The 20,509-nt window shown below is 33.0% G+C and overlaps 3 protein-coding genes across 4 annotated transcripts; 1 reads left to right on the top strand and 2 right to left on the bottom strand.

Moving 5' to 3' along the window:
- Positions 1–2,473: 2,473 nt before the first annotated feature.
- On the top strand, positions 2,474–11,120 carry LOC113851578 (protein STRUBBELIG-RECEPTOR FAMILY 6-like). 2 transcript variants are annotated; one of them, XM_027482095.1, is made up of 17 exons: positions 2,484–2,653; positions 4,616–4,739; positions 4,838–4,909; positions 4,988–5,053; positions 5,211–5,282; positions 5,379–5,450; positions 5,845–5,916; positions 6,020–6,085; positions 6,184–6,246; positions 6,338–6,645; positions 7,220–7,527; positions 7,885–7,995; positions 8,080–8,156; positions 9,050–9,182; positions 9,967–10,103; positions 10,199–10,355; positions 10,587–10,771. In XM_027482095.1, exons 1-17 carry the CDS (start codon positions 2,566–2,568, stop codon positions 10,734–10,736), a joined length of 2,076 nt encoding a protein of 691 aa, XP_027337896.1. In that variant the 5' UTR covers positions 2,484–2,565; the 3' UTR covers positions 10,737–10,771. The 2 variants fall into 2 exon arrangements, with proteins under 2 accessions (XP_027337895.1, XP_027337896.1); XM_027482094.1 differs by having other exon boundaries at positions 2,474–2,653; positions 7,885–8,156; positions 10,587–11,120.
- On the bottom strand, positions 10,422–15,928 carry LOC113851579 (26S proteasome regulatory subunit 7-like). Its single transcript, XM_027482096.1, has 10 exons — positions 15,693–15,928; positions 14,798–14,879; positions 14,290–14,381; positions 14,130–14,207; positions 13,882–13,943; positions 13,622–13,766; positions 13,322–13,540; positions 13,056–13,237; positions 12,564–12,739; positions 10,422–12,373 (listed from the first exon to the last, which is right to left on the bottom strand). Exons 1-10 carry the CDS (start codon positions 15,777–15,779, stop codon positions 12,216–12,218), a joined length of 1,281 nt encoding a protein of 426 aa, XP_027337897.1. The 5' UTR covers positions 15,780–15,928; the 3' UTR covers positions 10,422–12,215.
- Positions 15,929–17,124: 1,196 nt separating this feature from the next.
- On the bottom strand, positions 17,125–20,472 carry LOC113851580 (uncharacterized protein C23H3.12c). Its single transcript, XM_027482097.1, has 8 exons — positions 20,142–20,472; positions 19,990–20,054; positions 19,805–19,903; positions 19,283–19,330; positions 19,096–19,165; positions 18,905–18,976; positions 17,847–17,972; positions 17,125–17,291 (listed from the first exon to the last, which is right to left on the bottom strand). The coding sequence occupies exons 1-8, from the start codon at positions 20,337–20,339 to the stop codon at positions 17,148–17,150; spliced, it is 822 nt and encodes a 273-aa protein (XP_027337898.1). The 5' UTR covers positions 20,340–20,472; the 3' UTR covers positions 17,125–17,147.
- Positions 20,473–20,509: the final 37 nt, after the last annotated feature.

Here is a 20,509-nt window from a genome sequence, read left to right as displayed (position 1 = left end):
AAATGGACGCAGAACACGTATACTTAGCAGATTTGGTTTTCTTTGTGGAAAGTGTTTATGGTCAACATCAAAGAAAAATGACTGGTATCTAGAAAGAGATTGCTTCGAGTGACCATTAAACAACATAGAACGCAATATAGCAATCATATCGTATATGCTGTCTGTTGCGATGTTGGTGTAAATAGCTGTGCTGTATGTTTCAGATGACGCCCATATGTTTTTTTTATTCAATTTCTTTAACTTAAAGGAAACTGCTCAGAGTTAACTGTTCCCTGAAAACTACAAAACCAGTTTTTTTAAAAGATCATGGTAAAAACTTTTATTTAATCATACTGTGTTTTTAATTCCAAGTCAATTACCTCAGTAGTTGACACCCTCTCTTCATCCTTATTCGTGGTTTCTTTGAAGAGGGTAATAGTGGTCTGTAATTAAATATTACAAGTATCAAGAGTTAAAAATGGTTGTTTCTGCAGGAGGAGAAGACTTGAACACTTTATCGTGATTTTGTCATGTGACCAACTTTTTTCTGGTCTTAAATATGATTCGGAAATCATTTTATGTTAATAAGAGTTTTCTACGTAAAAATAAGTTTGACAAAACTTATTATTGAAATAAGTAAGAAAATAAATACAAATTATTAGATCTTATTAAAAATAATTAGAATTTTTTAAAAATTGTATGATTTTTAAATAATCATAAATGTTATTAATTTCTTTCAATAATTTCAAGTATCAGCACTGTTTAGATACATCTCATATATTCATGTGCATTTGCACACATACAGAGAGAGTTCATATATATAACCATGTGAAAAATAAATAAATTTTAGAAGAACAAATTTGCTTAAGCATGGAGTAGTATTATCCTATTTTATTTCAGCCCAAAAATAAACAAGGAAATAATATATTAGAGGATTTTGAGAAAGAGAAAAAAAAAAATCTTGTGAAATTGAACTTTGACATTGAAACCAACCTCCTAATCACAAACTAGAGGCTCTAATGTTGATTGCATGAACCAAGTTCAATACGACCAAAACCATTTATTATATACATCATGGTCCCCATTATTATCATTCTTATAATGCTCAAAAGTCAAAATAATCAACCCCTCATTATTATTGCGAAAAAGGATCAAGGCATTATTTTAAGTGATATTATTTCCATACTCGATCATTCTACCATGATAAAAGATTAATCAAATTAATCTTTATTTTTCTTCCTTACATGAAGTATCTAAAAATTTCAGTATATTTTAGCTAAGGAAATAATTTTTTGATATTCTCGGTTTGACTTGTTTATTTATTTAGAGAAGAGAAAAAGAAAAGAAAAGAAAAAGATACTTATTTATTTGAATGAGATATTTTATTTTATTTATTTATTTATTTTTTTACCATTTAAGCAAATAAAGTTAGGTAGATTAATCAAGTTTGTCACGATTAAGAAATTATCATTTCCCCTCTAATTTAGGCTAATTTTCCTTTTTCTCTTAAATGTGTCATTTTCTATTTTCTGTTGAAGGCACTAATTAATTTCTTTTACCTTTGACCCAGCAATGCATAAAAAGCCTCGTGCACCTGTTTTTGCTCATTAAGAATGCCTGTATGAATATATTATATGATACACGATAAGTGTAATATAATACATATAATAAGAGTTATACATAGGGCGAATCATTTTCTTGTGAAATTTATTACTAATTAAGGGGGTTGTTTTCAACCAACAGCTATTATTTTATTTAATAACAAAAAAAAAGTACACTTTTATGACAAATAAGCCACGTTAATCTAAAAAAAAAAAAGAGTCCAATAATTTTTACTTAAAAATTTATAAAAATAGTCTCTTAATTATACATATACTAAATGTTTGATTAAAGAGACACAAAAAATCACATCACTCGTGAATTGTTTCATTCAGCAACAATTAGAATTTGTCATGTATAAAATAAATACGAAGTTAAACTTAAATTATAATAAAGAAGAAAACTTAGTGAGTATTGTTCATTGCAAAAGTTGGTTAAATTGGCTTACTCAATTGACGAGGGAAAAATAAAAAATGATATGGTCCTTTACAATGACTAGTGGAACATTACAGAGATTCAAAGTTTGCAAAAATTTATTTCTTATTTAGGGTGAGTTCAGAACGGTTTATCGAAAGTTTATTTGAATTTATAAAAACAATTTATATAGAATCTGTAAATATATTTTAATAATTTTAAATCAAACTCATAAAATTAAATTGTATATAATATTTTTTTTAAATTCATTAACTTTTTTACCTTAACGCACCTTTAAAAAAGCTTATAAAAGGAAATAACAATAATTTTACAAAATGTAGAATATACAGAACGTGATAAGGTAAATAAAGGACTTACGTGGCTTTGGATTGTAGCTGCAATTCGTGCTTGCCAGCTTTACTCGGCAACGGCAATGGTGGCAACATATATAAGCTTGAACCCATAAAATATTATTAAGAAAAATTAAAAATTGGTGAAAAGGGTTTGATTGCACATCCTTTTAGCTTTCTGGGTAGGAAGAATTTTGGGAGCAAAGATAGATTCAGAAAGAAGATGATGTTGGATCCAAGGCTGGTGCTGATGTTTATCATCATCAGCACCTGCATTCTGGTCATCTATGGTGATACAGATCCAAATGATGGTTAGAGTGTTCTTTGATCTCACTCTCAACTTTGCACTTTTCATCACTCTTTCTTTCTGTTGCATTGTGCTACTGTTGTGTCAGTGAAGACTGTTTCTCTGTTACTCATCTTCCTCACTTGTTCTCTGTGTTTTAGTTTGGTTTTCAATCATGTTCAGTTGACTGTTTTTCCATTTCCTTAGTAGTTTGGTTTGATTTCTGCCGAAGTTTTGTTTTTGTTTTTGTTGGTCTTTGGGTCATTATGAAGTTTTTCAGCTGATCTGTTGAGTGGCACGGCACACATTAATTTTATTACCCTTAATGTTACTGTTTACGCAGATTGATAGGGTGACCTATGCTTTGTATCCAATGATTTCAACATATGGTTTTTTTTTTCCTTTTTGGTTTTCAGTTGCGTTTGAACTGTGTGTTGTGTGTGCTATGTATGTAACCGGTTGATGCAATTCTCACTGCTTTACTATAGATAATATTGTCAACAATGGATTGGACATCAAAACTTTGATGTGATAATACAGTTTCCATTTTCTTATGTTTTCTTCTTGAAGTACAGTTGAACTAATTTCTAAATTCTATTCTCAAAAATTTATTATAACAGCTTAGTGGGACTATTGATCTTCTACTTTAATTCGCTTCCATTAACTTGTTGTCTTTAATACTTTTGTGTTTTCTGTTTGATGTTCAAATTTGTACTTCTTGTATCATGATGGTTAATGCATTTTAAAAAAGAAAGAAACCTTGAAATTCTATAAGAAGATTTATCAACAAAGAGTGCGATTTAGTCTTGCTTTTATTCCCCTAAGGAGTAAATGTGACAATCTTAGTAAAGCACTGGCCCATGTGTCACTGACATCATCGGCTGTTGAAAGCCCACCATTCTGCAGCTGCTTTTCATCCTCCATAATAGGTTTCAGCACACTCTTGTATCATCATGTTGAATTCTTTATACTAACAACAGTGACGTGGGAATATGGTAGCTGCATTTGCACTTAATTCCAACATTCTAGTCAACTTTGTTCTGGCTTTTGAGCTTTATATAGCGAATTTTGACCTACCAGTTCTGATGTGGAATTTGAAGTGTTACAAACAAAGTGATTGAAACAACGGCACTAGTATACTGGATTCTATCTTGGGCTGTATCATATTTCTGATTTATCAATAAGTAGAGTCTCATAGGCTCTAGCTATCTATTTAAGGTGTGAAATGCTTGCTTGGAATAAATAAGCTTGTTATACTGATTTTTGCACCTTATGATTCATGCCTGGTGCAATCCTATACATATATTTACTCTTGTTTTGTTATCCATATCTACTTAACCAGCAACTTGCTCTGCTTTGTGGCACTTTGAATATATACAAATTTTGCTTGGTTGACACTTATATTAAATTTTCTGCTATCCCTCCAAAGATGAACTATTATAAATTTAAGCATGCGATACTTTAAAATCCTTGCACCTTTTTTCTAATTTGGAAAGTGACTAGGTGATGTAATAGACTTTCTTCATGTTCCTCAGTAGTTGGTAATATTATAATATATATTTCAAGAACTCCTATGAAGCCAAACGATTTAATCTTGTACCTGTCATTTCAACCCTAGATACTGAAATACACCAATTTCAGAATCCTTGATGAATTGAGTTTTTTTATTTTTATTTTCTTCCTCAATGTTTGAAATGTTTGAGGGTGTGAAGTTATCACATTATCAATCATCCAATCTTCAATGTGAACATTTTTCTGAATTCAGGCTCAGAAGATCAATGATTTATTTGTTTAGTTATGCTTAGAAGTGTTATATTTGTAAAGGCTATCATAAAATGTTCAGAAGTTTGTGAGTAGTCTGCATATCTCAAAATATGTAACAGGGTGTGGAGCAGTAGGGCACTATCAAAATAGAAATTTATCATACAAATTTCCATTATGCATGTTAGAGGTTTGCCAACCATCTTTTTCTGAATGTTTGATGCAGCTGCTTCTCTAAAGAATATGTTTCAAAGTATGAACTCACCACCCCAGCTAAATTGGAATGGCGATGATCCTTGTGGACAGTCTTGGAAAGGCATTACTTGCTCAGGCAACCGAGTCACAGAGATGTGAAGTCTCAGTTTCCCATCACTTTATATGACTTGATTGTTATTGCTTTTGGAGCTGACGTCTGTTTATTACTTTGTAATGTTTCACTTCTTATCAGAAAGTTGCCTGGCCTTGGACTAACTGGATCTATGGGTTACCAGCTACAATCCTTGACATCTGCAACAATTCTGTATGTCAATGGTCTCCTTCATCATTTAACCAGTTTTATATGGTTATTATTCTTGTAACCTCGTAAAAAAATCTGCAGGGACCTGAGTAACAACAATCTTGGTGCCACCATACCATACCAACTTCCTCCTAATTTGCAGCACTTGTATGTTTCTATATCTGTTAATACTTTTCTTGTTTAATTTTGTTATGATATTATACAACAACAACAACTAAGTTTTATTCCACTAGGTGAGATCAATTACTTTGTTCTAATATTATAATTTTTTTAATATCTTACATTCTTGTTTCTTTGGATGCAGAAATCTTGCTAATAATAACTTTAATGGGGGAATCCCTTATTTTATTTCTACTATGTCTTCGCTTATAGACCTGTGTGTAATCATCTTGACTTCTTGTACACTTCTCATTGTAAAATTCTCCTTCACAAGCAACTGGAGTCATTTTTTAATTTAATCTCGATAATGTAGGAATCTTGGTCACAATCAGCTCCAGCAAGGACTCACTGTCGACTTTCAAAAGCTTTCTTCCCTCTCAACGTTGTGAGATTTCCTCCTTCCCTTAGCCAATATAAAAAGTAGCCTAGGTGTCTATTAAGTTTATTTTAACTATAAAATATTGAGCATTTTCATTTTCAATATTATTTTATGATTTTTTTTGTGGATTAATTTGCATTTTGTATTAAGTAACTCACAAAATTATTTCAGATCCCATGTTTAAGAAAATTTACATTATTTTTCTATGAAAATTGCTCCATATACATTGGCTATTGCACTATTTTCTATGGCATATGCTTTTGATAGTTTTAAAAATCCACACTTTTTTCCTGAGTAACAATGTAAGCATGCTTGTTTCATGTTCATTATAAAGTATGCTAGAATTTGGTTTGGTAACAATTCAGGGCCAGGTGGCTATAATATCTATTATTTGTTGTAGGGATCTCTCGTTCAATTCTTTCACAGGTGATCTCCCTCAGACTTTGAGTTCACTTTCAAGCATAAGCACCATGTAAATGCCTAACCTTTTGTTTTTCGTTTTCTTGTTTCATTTCTTTGCTAATATTTACATGGTATTGATTACATTTTGAGTTGACTTGTTTACATTCATGTAGGTATCTGCAGAACAACCAGTTTACAGGCACCATTGATGTCCTTGCTAATTTGCCTCTCGACATTCTGTGTGTCTCTGTTTCATATAACAGCTGTGGAATATCCTTTTACCATTTTTCAATAGAAGTACCTTTTAGTTGTATTTATGTTCTTAAATATTTTTCAGGAATGTGGAAAACAATCATTTTACAGGCTGGATACCAGAACAATTGAAAAGCATAAACCTACAGTAAGCATTGCCAGTATCAGCAACTTTTGTAAGATTCAGTTTTTCATCATAAATTCTATGAAACTTGAAAATGGTCAAATTTTAATAACAGAAAGGATGGTAATGCATGGAACTCGGGACCTGCACCTCCACCTCCTCCTGGGACACCTCCAATAACACCAAGAAACCGAAATCACAAATCTGGTGGACATAGCCCATCAGATGCTGGCACAAGTGACGGAGGAAGCAAAAAATCTGGTATAGGAGGCGGGGGAGTTGCTGGAATTGTGATCTCAATCTTGGTTGTTGGGGCAATAGTAGCATTTTTTCTGGTGAAAAGAAGATCCAAAAAGTCATTTAAAGATATTGAAAAGCTTGACAATCAGCCCCTGGCTCCTCTTTCTTCAAATGAAGTGCACGGTTAGCATTTTATTCTTGTATACTGTTGAAAAATCATTTTCATTTTTTTATTATAGGGTGAATGGCAGGCTTACTCACCGACTTGTATATACCAGTGTACATATTGTACTAGTGCCCATTCACTTGTATATATTGTGTTCATGTATTTCATGTTCTTTAGGTTCACCCTTCATTCTTCTAAAGCCACCTTCTCTATTGGCTGTTGGCTCTTATATGCTTAGTTTGATAAGTGAGTTTTGCAATTCAACTATAATTTTGGCAGACAATATGTTCTTTGACCGCAAGGCAAGCTAGTAGCAATTAATTCAACTCTTTTTTCAGGGAGAATCATGCTTGGCACCATAACTGTGATTACACTAGAGAGAGTTTTAAAGCTTTAATAGTATTTTTGTTTTAATTTGTTTTTGCCAAACTTCATCACTAATTAGCAAATAACTGGGCTACCTATCTTCTTTCTCCCTGTGGAAATGACTGCCCTGTCTTAATGCTTTTAGTTTAATTTCAAGCTGTTCAATTATCCTGCTTTCAGTCTGTTCTGATTCAAATTGACATATTAATATCTGTTATAATGCAGAAATGAATTCCATGCAAGCTTCGTCTGTAATTGACTTGAAGTCATTTGATACATCTGCGGCCTCGCTAAACCTTAAACCTCCACCTTTTGATCGTCGTAAATCATTTGACGAGGATGAATTTTCAAAAAAGCCCGCTATAGTCAATAGTAGGCCCACTACAGTCAAGAAGACTGTAAAAGCTCCTGAAAATGTAAAATCATATTCTATAGCTGACCTGCAGATTGCTACTGGAAGCTTTAGTGTGGATCAACTTCTTGGTGAGGGGACTTTTGGACGGGTGTACCGTGCTCAATTTGATGATGGAAAGGTATTTGTTACCTGTTTTTGCGGTAAATCCACTTCTATATGTATTGCTGATTGAGATATACTAAATCCAAAACAACACCATGCCATTATGTAATTTTACTAGAAGGGGGTAAAATCTGAACAGTTTTGATACAAAAACAAGTGAATACACATCTTGATCATTCATCCTTAAAGCCATATGGCTGTACAAAACCAAAAATATCTGAGATGTCCTGCTACATGTAGATGCCACCTGCATACCATAGTCAATACTGTCCAACAAATACCATAAACTTTTCTATAGTAGGCATGTCTTGAATCTATGCATTTTCTTATTAATGATTTTGATTTGCTTTTCTCACTTGTGAAAATGTTGTAGGTTCTTGCTGTGAAGAAGATAGATTCTTCTGTTCTTCCCAATGATTTGTCTGACGATTTTGTAGAAATGGTTTCAAACATATCCCATTTGAATCATCCCAATGTGACAGAACTTGTAGGTTATTGTTCAGAGCATGGACAACACCTCCTAGTCTATGAGTTTCATAAAAATGGATCACTGCATGACTTCCTTCACCTACCTGATGAGTATAGTAAACCATTGATATGGAATTCACGTGTCAAGATTGCTTTGGGGATTGCACGAGCTTTAGAGTAAGTTAGTTTATTAATGTAAATAGAAGATCTTGATAATGCATTTTAAAGTAAGTTTTGCCTCATTTTATATCATGTTAAATCTCATGAGCGAATCTAATTTTCTATTTTACCTATTAGCTCCTGCTTTCTATCTCCTGACTCCTATCTTTCTTCCTGTTGCTTACATTTAGCTTAGCTTTCAAGATCATGATAACCTGTCTGACTTGATTGATTAGATATTAAGCTTTTTCTTTTTCATTTAATTGTGCATTGTCTGGAAGTACGTCTTTGTGACTGTCTTTGTTTTCAATGAGATTAAAATGTGTAGCTTATTATTGTCATGAACTGACTATCTTTAAAAGCTTAAGTTGTAAGATGAAGGCTTATGCATGGTTTTATATAAACATGTCCTTGCACAGGAGCAGTTTGTGGCTTGAAGTGTGGACAATATTCACATGCCACCCTACCTTTTACTAAAAATTTCAACTTTTATTCATTAAAATAGGATCTGCCAGGGTCAAACTCTTGTCTGCTTGTTTATCTGCATTCTAATACCATGAAAAGAACTAGTTATTCGAAAAGCTTAAGATGTTATGTGAAGTCTTATGAATGGTTTTATATCTAACAATTACCAAATCTAATTTTCAATCTTGAAAATGAAAAAATAGGATAAATTAGTTGGGACTGTAAAATTTATGTATGAATTTATACACTATCAGCTCTAAAGTCTTCATACTTTAAGCAAATTGGAAATTGCTACTATGTGGAAAAAATTAAAGACTTTTACTAACAATACAATATAAGTTGAAACAGATCTTCTAATATAAGACAACATAAGGTTGGACATCAAGCATCGATTTAAAATTTTGCCCTGATAAACAACAATCTAACTCTACTTGCTTTTTTCCCAGGTACCTACATGAAGTTTGTTCACCTTCAATTGTTCATAAGAATATAAAGTCAGCCAACATATTGCTTGATTCAGATCTTAATCCTCATCTGTCCGACAGTGGATTGGCAAGCTATATTCCAAATGCAAACCAGGTGATTTTATTTTTTTAGGAACATGCCATGAATTAATGTGTTCGTTAGGCCAGGTTAGTTTATCTTTTTTGTTGCCACTTTTCTATATATTGTAAGGTTTCACTACTCATTTTCATTTTTCAGTTACAAAGTTATTGTTCTTTCTTTACACACTAATCTTTAGTTGATGCTGCCAACTATGTTGAGTTATAACAATTAGGGAAAGAAAGCAGATGGTTGTACATATAATATTTTGTATGAATAACCATTGGCTCTAGTTGCCTTTTCTATTGTCAAGAGTCGTCTCTCCTAAATAAAAGCTGAAACCATTAGGTGATTAGGTGAAGATTCATTAGGTGATTAGGTGAAGATTCAATGTAAGTTTTATATCTTTAACCTTCTCCTTACCAAGAGCACTTTGCGCTTAAAGCATAGACCGTGCACAAGCCATCCTACCTTTGCCGGCTGGTAGTGAGAAGCTTGGGTAATTGGCCTGAGGGCATAAGTTTAAACCTTATTGCCATCCTTTTAATAAAAGAAGAAATTCAATTATGAAGAATGGGGGTAGCAATTAGCAAGGATTAAACTTCAGACCACTTGATCATAGGGACTTTTATACCATGACAAAACCTTAAAATGTTTTAGACACAAGGGGAAGGCTCAATATTGGATAGATATTGTGTTTTTCCAATCAGCGACAAGAATACTGATACTTGTCTTACTGAATGCTATTCTCCTTTTGCCCATTGACATTTAGTTTACATACTAAAATAACTATAAGTTCTAACGAATATCTCATGTTCAGGTATTGAACAACAATTCTGGATCTGGATATGAAGCTCCTGAAGTTGGCTTGTCTGGTCATTATACTCTTAAGAGTGATGTCTACAGCTTTGGAGTTGTCATGTTGGAACTTCTTAGTGGACGAAAACCATTTGATAGGTGAAATATTGGTATATTATCAGTTTTTAATATTATGCACCAATATAATATTCTCACGATTTTATTTTCTCATTGTTAAAATGATCCTTCTACAGCTCAAGGCCAAGGTTTGAGCAGTCTTTGGTTCGGTGGGCAACACCTCAACTTCATGATATTGATGCTTTGGCTAAAATGGTTGATCCTGCATTGGAAGGACTATACCCTGTTAAGTCTCTTTCTCGATTTGCTGATGTTATAGCTCTTTGTGTTCAGGTAATGTCAGTCATGTTTCATATTATTGTTTTTGTAGATAAGCATTTAATTACTTTTTTCGGGGCACTATTCGAACTGTTACGCAACAATTGTACCTCACTTATCTCACTCCAACCCATCTGGGAGCTCCCAATTGGATTCCTAAGTGCTAAGTTCAACTGTTGGGGATAAAGAACATTTCAATGTATTAATGCATTATTATGTTATTCTAAAATTTTACTTTTGGGGCAGCCGGAGCCTGAATTCCGACCACCTATGTCCGAAGTGGTTCAAGCGCTGGTTCGGTTAGTGCAGCGAACTAACATGAGCAAGCGAACATTTGGAACTGATCAAGGAGGATCCAACCGTGGGGGTGATAACCAAGAAACACAAGACATGTAAATGGGAACAAAAGCCTTGTGTTGATAGAACTGCATAGAAAGAAAATAATATTCATCAGATTTTCATCATTTCTTTTTAACCTTAAAGACAGTTTCCGAGTTAGATTAAGTGCGCCGTTGGATATTGAAGCTAGACAATTGTATGTTTTTGAGCTATTTCTTTTATTGGTGGTATAAATTTCAATAATTTAACCATTTGAAAAATTGAAGTTCAGTTTAAATTAATATGGTTGCCACTTGCCATTTGTTGTTAATCACTAGGAATAAATAATAAACTTTTCATCATATTTTGTGGTTTTATCTGTGGAATATTTTGTAATAGACTCTGTCTAAATAAATAGTTAATCTCCTTGTAGTGATTGCGGATCCTACAAATATTTTATTCGGATTTCTTCCTTTAGCATCTGAAGGAGCTGTTTATGCCATGAATCAGCTAGTCAGTGATTTTTTGGTTCTCTTACATAATTCTTGTAGTGAAAAGGAATTATGTATGCTACCACTGGATCATGACTCTATTGAAACAGTTTCCTGTTTTGCAAACCAAAACTCTTATATAGTCTATGTTAATGATGCTCCAAAAGAGATAGATATTCAGTGATGGGAATTTGATCCTGGTTCAGCTGCTGCGTATCATGAGCTATGCCTTAATCCAGTCAACGACGTATTTAAATTTCATCAGTATTGCTATTTTAATTTCAAAAACTCGTTACAGTTATGATAAATTACTTATGAGATTATAAAGCACACCCGATGTAGACACAACTTGTTTTGTGCTTGACAATTTCTATTTTTCTTCTCTGTTTTTAAAATGAATACCGTCCTTAAACTGGCTACTAGACGTATTACTTAACGGAAAAATAAAAACACAATACGGGAAATGTATTAAAACATTAAATAAGTGATGATAAGCTCACATTCTTGGGACTAAAAGTATTTCTAATTCTTTAAAAATGTCTCATACCAATCAAATTTTCAAATATTTTTAAAAACAATTCAGAATTTCAAAATTCTCACTTGCAGCACTTTAATTATTTAAATATCTGATTGATTTATACTTTGGAATACTATATTTGAATATCAGTTAATGAATTAAATATTATCAACAAATGTTGAACTAAAATATTTAAATACCAGCATTCACTAAAATTTTATGATATAATGTTAACATTTTATAGAATAACAATTTTAGGTTAAGATAAATGGAAGAATTAAATTATTGAGAATCCAAACGTTGAAAGACTAAATCAACAAAATTAGTTTCTAGAGGATTTGAGTATATTTTTCAAGGGCTAAAAGAATGTTTTACTCTCTTACTCAATTTTGGATGTAATTAACGTTCGCCACAGACAAGGTTGCATTTAAACAGGAGTTTCACAAACTGCTCATGAAAGAACCACATGCCCTTCAATTTTCACAGGAAATAATAAAATATTGTACTTGCTCCCAATATGGTCACGTGAACAAAAGATGAAAGAAAAACTCAGTTGTAAACCATATACTTGGGAGTTGCACTGAACTTCTGGTATCCTTTGATAACTTTGTTGACTGCATCAAGGAAGTCTTTCTCTGTTACAGTCTTCCTGCGGGCACGGATAGCAAACATACCAGCTTCTGTGCATACACTCCTTATATCAGCTCCTGGAGAGAACAAAAAGTATCTATCAGAAAACCAATCTCTACAAGTACTTGAGCATGAAGCACAAGTCAACAGCAAAGCTTTTAGGAAATGAGAATGAATGACCGGCCAGAAAACTGAAATCCTTAACAGATTGATGGTCAAAAAGTATAAGCTGGATTAAAAACTACCTATTTTGAAAGATGGTCTTACCAGTGGAATTCGGACAAAGCCGAGCAAGAAGTTCAAATCGGATGTCTCTTTCACAGTTCATGGTTCTTGTGTGTATCTTGAATATCTGTGTTCTGCTCTCTAGGTCAGGAAGACCAAATTCAACTTTACGATCCAATCGCCCAGGCCGTAGTAGTGCTGGATCGAGCGTGTCGGGCCTAGAAATTATGGATAAAAATTCATGTATAATAAACCCAGCTTAGCATAGGTAAAACTTTCAAATTGAAAACTAACAGAAGCATGAAACGAAACATTTGGAAAGGAAGATGCAATGCAAACTCAATTTGTATTTCTTTTTCTCACAAGATGGACAGACTTTCAGCAATTATAACTTTTACAAGGAAAAAAATAATTTAAAAGGGCATTTGCAATGTATCATAATTACAGCAAAAATGGCAGTGCACACTTTGCGACACACCCTCAAAATAACATCTGCAGCAAAATAAAAATTATACAATGGCCAAATCAACCAACCTGTTAGTAGCCATCAAGACTTTGATGTTTCCTCGTGCATCAAATCCATCAAGCTGATTAACAATTTCAAGCATTGTACGCTGAACCTCATTGTCACCACCAACACCATCATCAAACCGTGCACCTCCAATTGCATCAACTTCATCAAAAAACACAATGCATGCCTTCTTTGAACGAGCCATCTACAAGAGATAGAAAATTCTAGTCAAACAATACCAATCATGGAAACAATAATGAAGCTGGAAGACAGGTCCTAGATATTTTACCTGAAATAGTTCACGAACCATCCGAGCCCCCTCACCAACATATTTCTGAACTAGCTCACTTCCAATAACCCTTATGAAGCAAGCATCAGTCCTATTAGCCACAGCTCTGGCTAAAAGTGTTTTCCCAGTTCCTGGTGGACCATAACAAAGAACACCCTTTGGAGGATCAATCCCAAGCTTGACAAATTTCTCTGGATGAAGCATGGGAAGTTCAACAACCTGGCAGGGAAATTAAAAAATTTAGTGCTGCATGAATTATTTCTTTTATATGTAAAAACAAACATAATTTCTAAGACTTACTTCACGCATCTTTTCAATCTGCTCTTTACAACCACCAACATCATTATATGTCACATCTGGCTTCTCTTCAACTGTCATCATGGTAACACTTGGATCAATTTTTGGAGGCAAGGGAATCTGAATCTGATATTTGTTTCTATCAACCCTGCAATGATAAAATGATGGTTAAACACACTAGCAGACAACATTTGTTGTTAATAAAGTTTCACTTCTTTCTACAGTTAATATTTTAGCAGCAAAGTTGCTTATCAGAAACATACCCAACACGCATCCCTTCCTCTATGTCAGTGGGGGAAACCTTGTCTCCTAGCCCAACAACAAACTGTTACCATCAAAGCAGAAGGTATATAAGATTCAACTTCCAAAGAAAAAAAAACTTGGCATTTTACACAGCATAAGACAGTTGATCTGCAAGTGATGTCTTAATCAACAGGTGATATCAGACATCACCAAACAAATAACTATCTGATATATATAGGGGTGAGAAGATTGTTAAAAATTTAGGCACCTTAGCAATCTGCTTCACATTGATAACGTATTTGGCATCTTCAGAGTTTGGATTTATAATCTTTGTGCACCTTGCCACCTATTCAATCAATAGCCATATTTAGCAATTCCTACAAATATTAAAAACATTTAGAAAAAACTCTACCAAACAAAAGAATCACCTGAAGGGGCTGTTCCTCCTGCATCATTTGCTTATCAGAAACAAGATCCCATTGGCTTGGTGCAGCTAAACCAGTATCAGACTCCTTGATACCTATGATAACAACAGGAAGCTAACATCTAAGGAGTTGTGCATGCATTAATAGCATCCAGTCTATGAAATTAAGACAACCAATATAAATGCAACACATCTACATAATAAGTTAATAACAATTATAAACCCCTTCCTTCAGTTGATTTTTTTCCCCCTGATTAATGACTTATGCTCAGTTGGTCACAAACAAATGCTATCACCTATCAAAAAGATACAATAAATTTAAAGAAAAGGATAATATCCTCAATAAAGGGACAATTTGGAACTATGAAAAAAAGAGAGTAGAGGGCCACAAGTTACACAACAATACCAAGAAATAAATAAAACTGATGACATAATTTTCCTTAATTCAAACGATTACAATGCTCTACCAAGCAAAATAGAAATGACAAAACAACCATGTTTTTTGCACATACCACATAAGTCATTCACTTTCTTTGCCATATCTTTGATTTCCTTCTCCACCTTTTTTATGCTAGTGGAATAGGGTCCCAAACCCTGCATAAACCAAAATATATTATAAAATCCAGTTTATAAATACACTAATGATGAAAAAACCTTTGATCAAAGACATGGACATTCTACCCAGCAACCTTAAGGAGAAGCTGGGTCAATAATCAATATATGAGCAAAATATCTCAGAACCACAACGATCCCTCAGCCATCCATATTACAGGTTAAAGAGACTCCACAGCATCACTACTCCATACATATCTATACACATCATCAGTAGGACATCATCAACTCCAAACTAAATCTATGAATATGGTACACTTAATTCTTTGTCAAGCAAGATACAAATCCACATATCCATGAATGCAATATCACTCCAAAAATGATCAAAACTTCGTGCATCCACATCATGATTTATGAACAATTACCACATATAAGCTACCACAAACCCCAACACCAGCACCCTCAACTGTTGGCACCCAAAAAGCATATTAAAATCTGAAAGTGGATCAAGAGAAACTTCATTTCTTACATTTTACAAAGCAAACCTTCAACTTTCAAGAGTTCAAAAATTAATAAAGAGTTTAAAGTTACATACTTTAACTGACCCCACAACCTAGAAGCAGAATTAAGTGAAAGAAGGTTAACACAGTAAATTTTCCCCAAAACAATAAGCGATCTCAATAGCAGCATAGTTGAAAAGAAAAATAGAAAACGATTCAATTGGGATGACACATGAAATTGAACGACCCAAGTAGAATATCATACGATTCTAACATAAACGAAGATCTGCCAAGCCTAAAACACAAAAAGCGGGAAATTGGGAAATTAGGGTTTTGGAGAGAAAGAAAGGATTACGTAGGTTTTGAGGAGGGCGATGTCATCCTCGTCGAGGGGTCGAGGGTTCTTCTCGTCTTTGAGATCGTCATCGTGCTCAGGTGCCATTGTTGATTCTTTCTCCGATTACTGCGTAAATTTGCAAACTTTCTCCCGAGAGAGGTAAACTCCAAAGGGGGATTGAATTGAATTGAAGTTGCAATGTGGTTTGAGCAAAACCTTTTATGCAAAGCCTGAGAACTAGAACATTGAGAACAGCCAGAGAAAGAAATCTATTAAACCATTTTATTTTATTTTATTGACCTTGTTAACTTGGTAAAAATGTTGAGCAAGATAGTAATAATTTTGTTTTATGTTTTTAATATTAATAAATAAAAGATATGAACTCTATTACTTGGTAATCATTATTTATTTATTTATTTGTGACTAGTGGGGGTGTTAATCTAATTTAAGATTAAAAGTCTTTATATTTAAAAAAATATTTATAATAAACTTATATTTACTTCACTTTAAAATATAAATGAGAGTTCAAAAAGAGCATTTACATTTCCTGCTTAAAAATTTTGCACTCTCTAAATTAACTCTTCATTTGAATTTCATTTATTTCTATTTTTTAAAATTATAAAAAAATTGTTTTTTTTAAATTCTGGTGGATGACAAAAAATATAATCAAATATAAAAATAAAAAATAAAAAAATACAATAGAAAATTATATATTTTTACAGATCAAAAATAATTTTAAGCATTTCTTTTGTCGAATTTTATGAGAGTGAAACACATGGCATAGATTATTTTTTTTCCCTCTGGAATGAAAATATTACTGTAAACAATTTCCTGCTTTGCCAAAGAAAAAAAAAGCTCAATAGTCAATTTATTCAGAACATAAAAACGATTCCAAACTTATGATAAGAACTTTCTATTCACGAGTGTTAATATTTTCAAAATGCTGTGCAAAATATTTAAATTAAACAAAAGCAATATTGCATTTGAGAAGAATAATTACAAGATCTGCATTCAACTACATCATTTATTAGTAGTATTACTGAGGTCAAAGATTTAAAAAAATTGCATTCCAATTTTCTTTTTTATTTTAATTTGCTCTTCAGACTTTAGAAATTACATTTTAGTATTTTTAATCTTGTTGTCGATTTCCTTTTTTAAAAAGTTAAAAATACAAGAACGCCAATAAAAATAAATATAGAAGTCACATTAATAATAATAATAATAATAATAATAATAATAATAATAATAATAATAAATTAGAAGTGAATCCATGTTTCTCAAATATTAAGATTTTAGGTAAAAAAGACAAGATCATAGAAATATATGTACAAATCCATACAATTGAAAATTACACAGAGAAAATTGTTACTGCAATACTCAATACACAATGGTATTCCAGAGTAAAATATCCCGAATTTTAATATTTCTTATCAAACTCCGAATGAATGGAATATGTTGCATTACAAAACTGATTCAAAAAATAGACTTCTCGTATTTTACAACATCTTTGGTGTTCAAATCATAGATCTTGCAAATGTTGGCGATGGCGTGCTGACTAAGACTATCATGCGCATCTTGACGAACAAGATTCTCAAGTTCTTTGGATGGCCGAAATACCTAATTGAAAAAAGAAAAAGACATTAGTAAGTAGACGACGAAAGCTTGCATTTAAAATAGTATGATTCTATTATAACTACTTCCGAGCCTAAGAGTAAGAAGAGAGAGATAAAGGGTGGAAAGTGTGTTTATTGTAACTTATTGTCACTCCAATGCTATTTCACCTTTATTTAATAATTCCTTTAACCTATTAGTTTAATTAACAAAGAATAGTTAAGTATTCTAAATATAACAAAACCCACATATGCATATTAATTTAACAAATTCTACATGAATTTCATGCTGTTGTTTATGAATTGGATTAGATGATAGGGAGGTAGAGCACTATAAATTCACTAATCCAAATAAAATCAATGGCATATCTGTAAAATTACTCTCAACCTTGCTTTGAAATCACTTTCTCACTAACCCTTCCATCTAAAATTACTCTCAAACTCTGCCATAAAACTTCTACCATGGCAGAGTCCAAGGAAGGGTTGGACCCATTATGGATCTACCTTTCATATGCAAGAGGCTGATTCAACAAATTGGGTCGTGTAGAAATACTGAACTTACCCAATATGGTTCATGTGGACTATGCCTTTCATCTTGAGATTCCTTATCCTCAGTTTCCTTTTTTCTCGTACAAGTGTTTGAAGTCTTGCCACTAGTTGAGACTAGTTGAAACAGCTTCTCACTTCCCTAAGTAAAAGTATATAAAACAGTTGAGAGACATGTGCACAATAATAGAAAGCAAATGGCACTATGACAAATTGACAACTATACAAGAACCATGCAACTCTGTATTTACTGCCAAATCAAATGACGTCTGCGAATCTTATGATATACAGTATCAGTTCCTCAATTTGAAGCATACATAAATCAAGGTTATCAAATCAGGATTCAAAATGTTAATTGGAAGGTCCATTTCTCTGTATCACGAATCAAATTGTATCATTATAATCAAATATAAAAACTAACATATACAACTAACAATGACATGTAAAAGCTCAAATTCATCATCAATAATTAAAGAATATAAATCTAAGATCATTTAACATAATGAAACACACGATCATGTATATTCACATTAGCATTTTAGAGTCAAATAATAGTTCACAGTATAGCTAACAGAGTGACATACTGCAAAATGAATAAGGATTCAAATTATAACAGTTACAATGACAAAAAAAAAACTGTAACTGTTCAAATTCAGCACTATCCCTCCCCCCAAAAAAATGTCAAGAAGTCAAAATATGAATAATTTGATGTGATGATCATTCATCATCCCCTAGATCAACGTCACTTAGATCACCTTCATCCTCCAACATCAAAAGCTATCTTAACAGCATTGTCTTAAGAAAATGAATGAACAAATCTTAATTTTCAATTTAGAATTTTTTTCATGTTAATCATATTTAAATTCATATATATAAGTGTCTTAGACTCTTAGCAATATATATATATATAAGTGGTGTCTTATATTTTGGACATCAATCATGTCCCGGTATCCATGTCCAGTGTTTGTGTCAGAGTCAGGGCTTCATAGTGACAGACAAATTAACTCAAATGTCAGGAAGTGAAAAGAATAGATTGCAGCTTGCAAGTTGAAAGTAATATGGAAGACTATGCACCTGAAGGGCTCTCCAATGAGAATAAGTGCGAAATAAAACCCAAAAGAATGGGACATTGGGCAAAGGTAAGACCTGCATTGTAAAATTAAGATATGGATATCAATGAGCTACATATTCAGCATAAATACAAAAAAAAAGGGTCAATAAAACAGTAATATTTTATAGTTAATATTCACTGAACACATACGTACGCTAAGTGCAGAGGTCAGCGGAATTAACGAAATTGAACCATAGAAGTATTTCCGGTGTATAATTGTTCCCCTGTAAATAGATGGCAGTTTATATGAAAATGGGGAGCAGCATTTATAATTAAATCACAAGATGCGGGAAGTGATTTGTTCCAGCACCACCAGTGGAGGAGGTAGGGGCTAGAATTACCTCATTGCAATGTGTCTTAGTCTTCGGCGAACCAGTTGAGCATTCAAACTGCACAAAATATTGTAATTGTTAAAAAGCTTAAAAAAGGAGAAGCAAAACAATAGTGCCAAATTTTCTTCTTTATTCACATCATGATCCCACAATCCAGAATTATAGAAAAGAACACAGCTTTAACAAAATCTTAAAATAAGTACATAAAAGCAAACTGGTTCTGTCTACAATATTTAAAATGAAGAACCACAACAAAAGCCTCCTCAATGGAAAGCAGACATTATTGTGTATCTCATCTTTCATTTCACAACTCATATTGTTCCATTATCCATTTAAAATATCAGAGAAGTGAAAAAGAATTTAACAACACAAAAAATAGAATGAGTAAAGTATATCACGTACGATCAGTTAAACATAGTAACCAAAAATAAACAACTAAAAGGGAGCGGAATTTTTTTTCCAAATTAAAATAAAACCAATATTTAAAACAGACAACACATCCACAAGCCAAGTAGCAAGGCGACCACCAACCTTGATGGGTAAATGACTTCAACACTAGTGACTTCCTTCGATATAGATTTCAGAAATATCTCTGACGGCTTAACCCGCGACAAAAGCCACAACCCCAACCTGCAAAAACCCGAAATCACATTTGAAAAGAGACAAGAAAATGCCCGAGAAACAAGGTCACAATTATACAGTAATGCAAAACTCACCCGTGAATCTTCTTCTTGAAAGATCCATCCGGTGATCTTTCCAAACCAATCCAGGCTTTATTCATCTACAACCCACAACAACCAAATGAAGCAACAGGTTAAAAAGGACACACCCACAAAGATAAATCAACAAGAAAAGAAAGGAATGGCACCTTGAAGGAGATGTAGTCAACAAAAAGCTCAGCTTTGGCGTTAAGGGGTTTACCATCAATGGTAACGTTGGTCCATAACTCTTTCAAGGTTGAAGGGGATTGAGAGGAAGCAGCGGAAGCGGAGAGTGAGTGATCAATGGATCTGCTGAAGCACCAGTTTCTGCCTCGTATTGGGAACACAACCAATTTAGCTCTCATGGTGATGCCCCAAAATCAAAATGCAATTACCCTTTGGGCGAAAACCCTAGAAATGAGAAATTTAACGGTAAAGATACAATCTTTAACGGAAATCAGAATCTAGATAGTGAGTATATTCGAGAAAAGGGAGGGAAAAAGAAAATAGAATAAGGATTTTTGTACTGGGTTAG

This window comes from Abrus precatorius, unplaced genomic scaffold (assembly GCF_003935025.1).
Source record: "Abrus precatorius isolate BTA unplaced genomic scaffold, Abrus_2018 Scaffold9, whole genome shotgun sequence".
Taxonomy (NCBI): domain Eukaryota; kingdom Viridiplantae; phylum Streptophyta; class Magnoliopsida; order Fabales; family Fabaceae; genus Abrus; species Abrus precatorius.
Note: the sequence above shows the minus strand (reverse complement) of the source record. Positions and strands in the feature narration are given on the sequence as shown.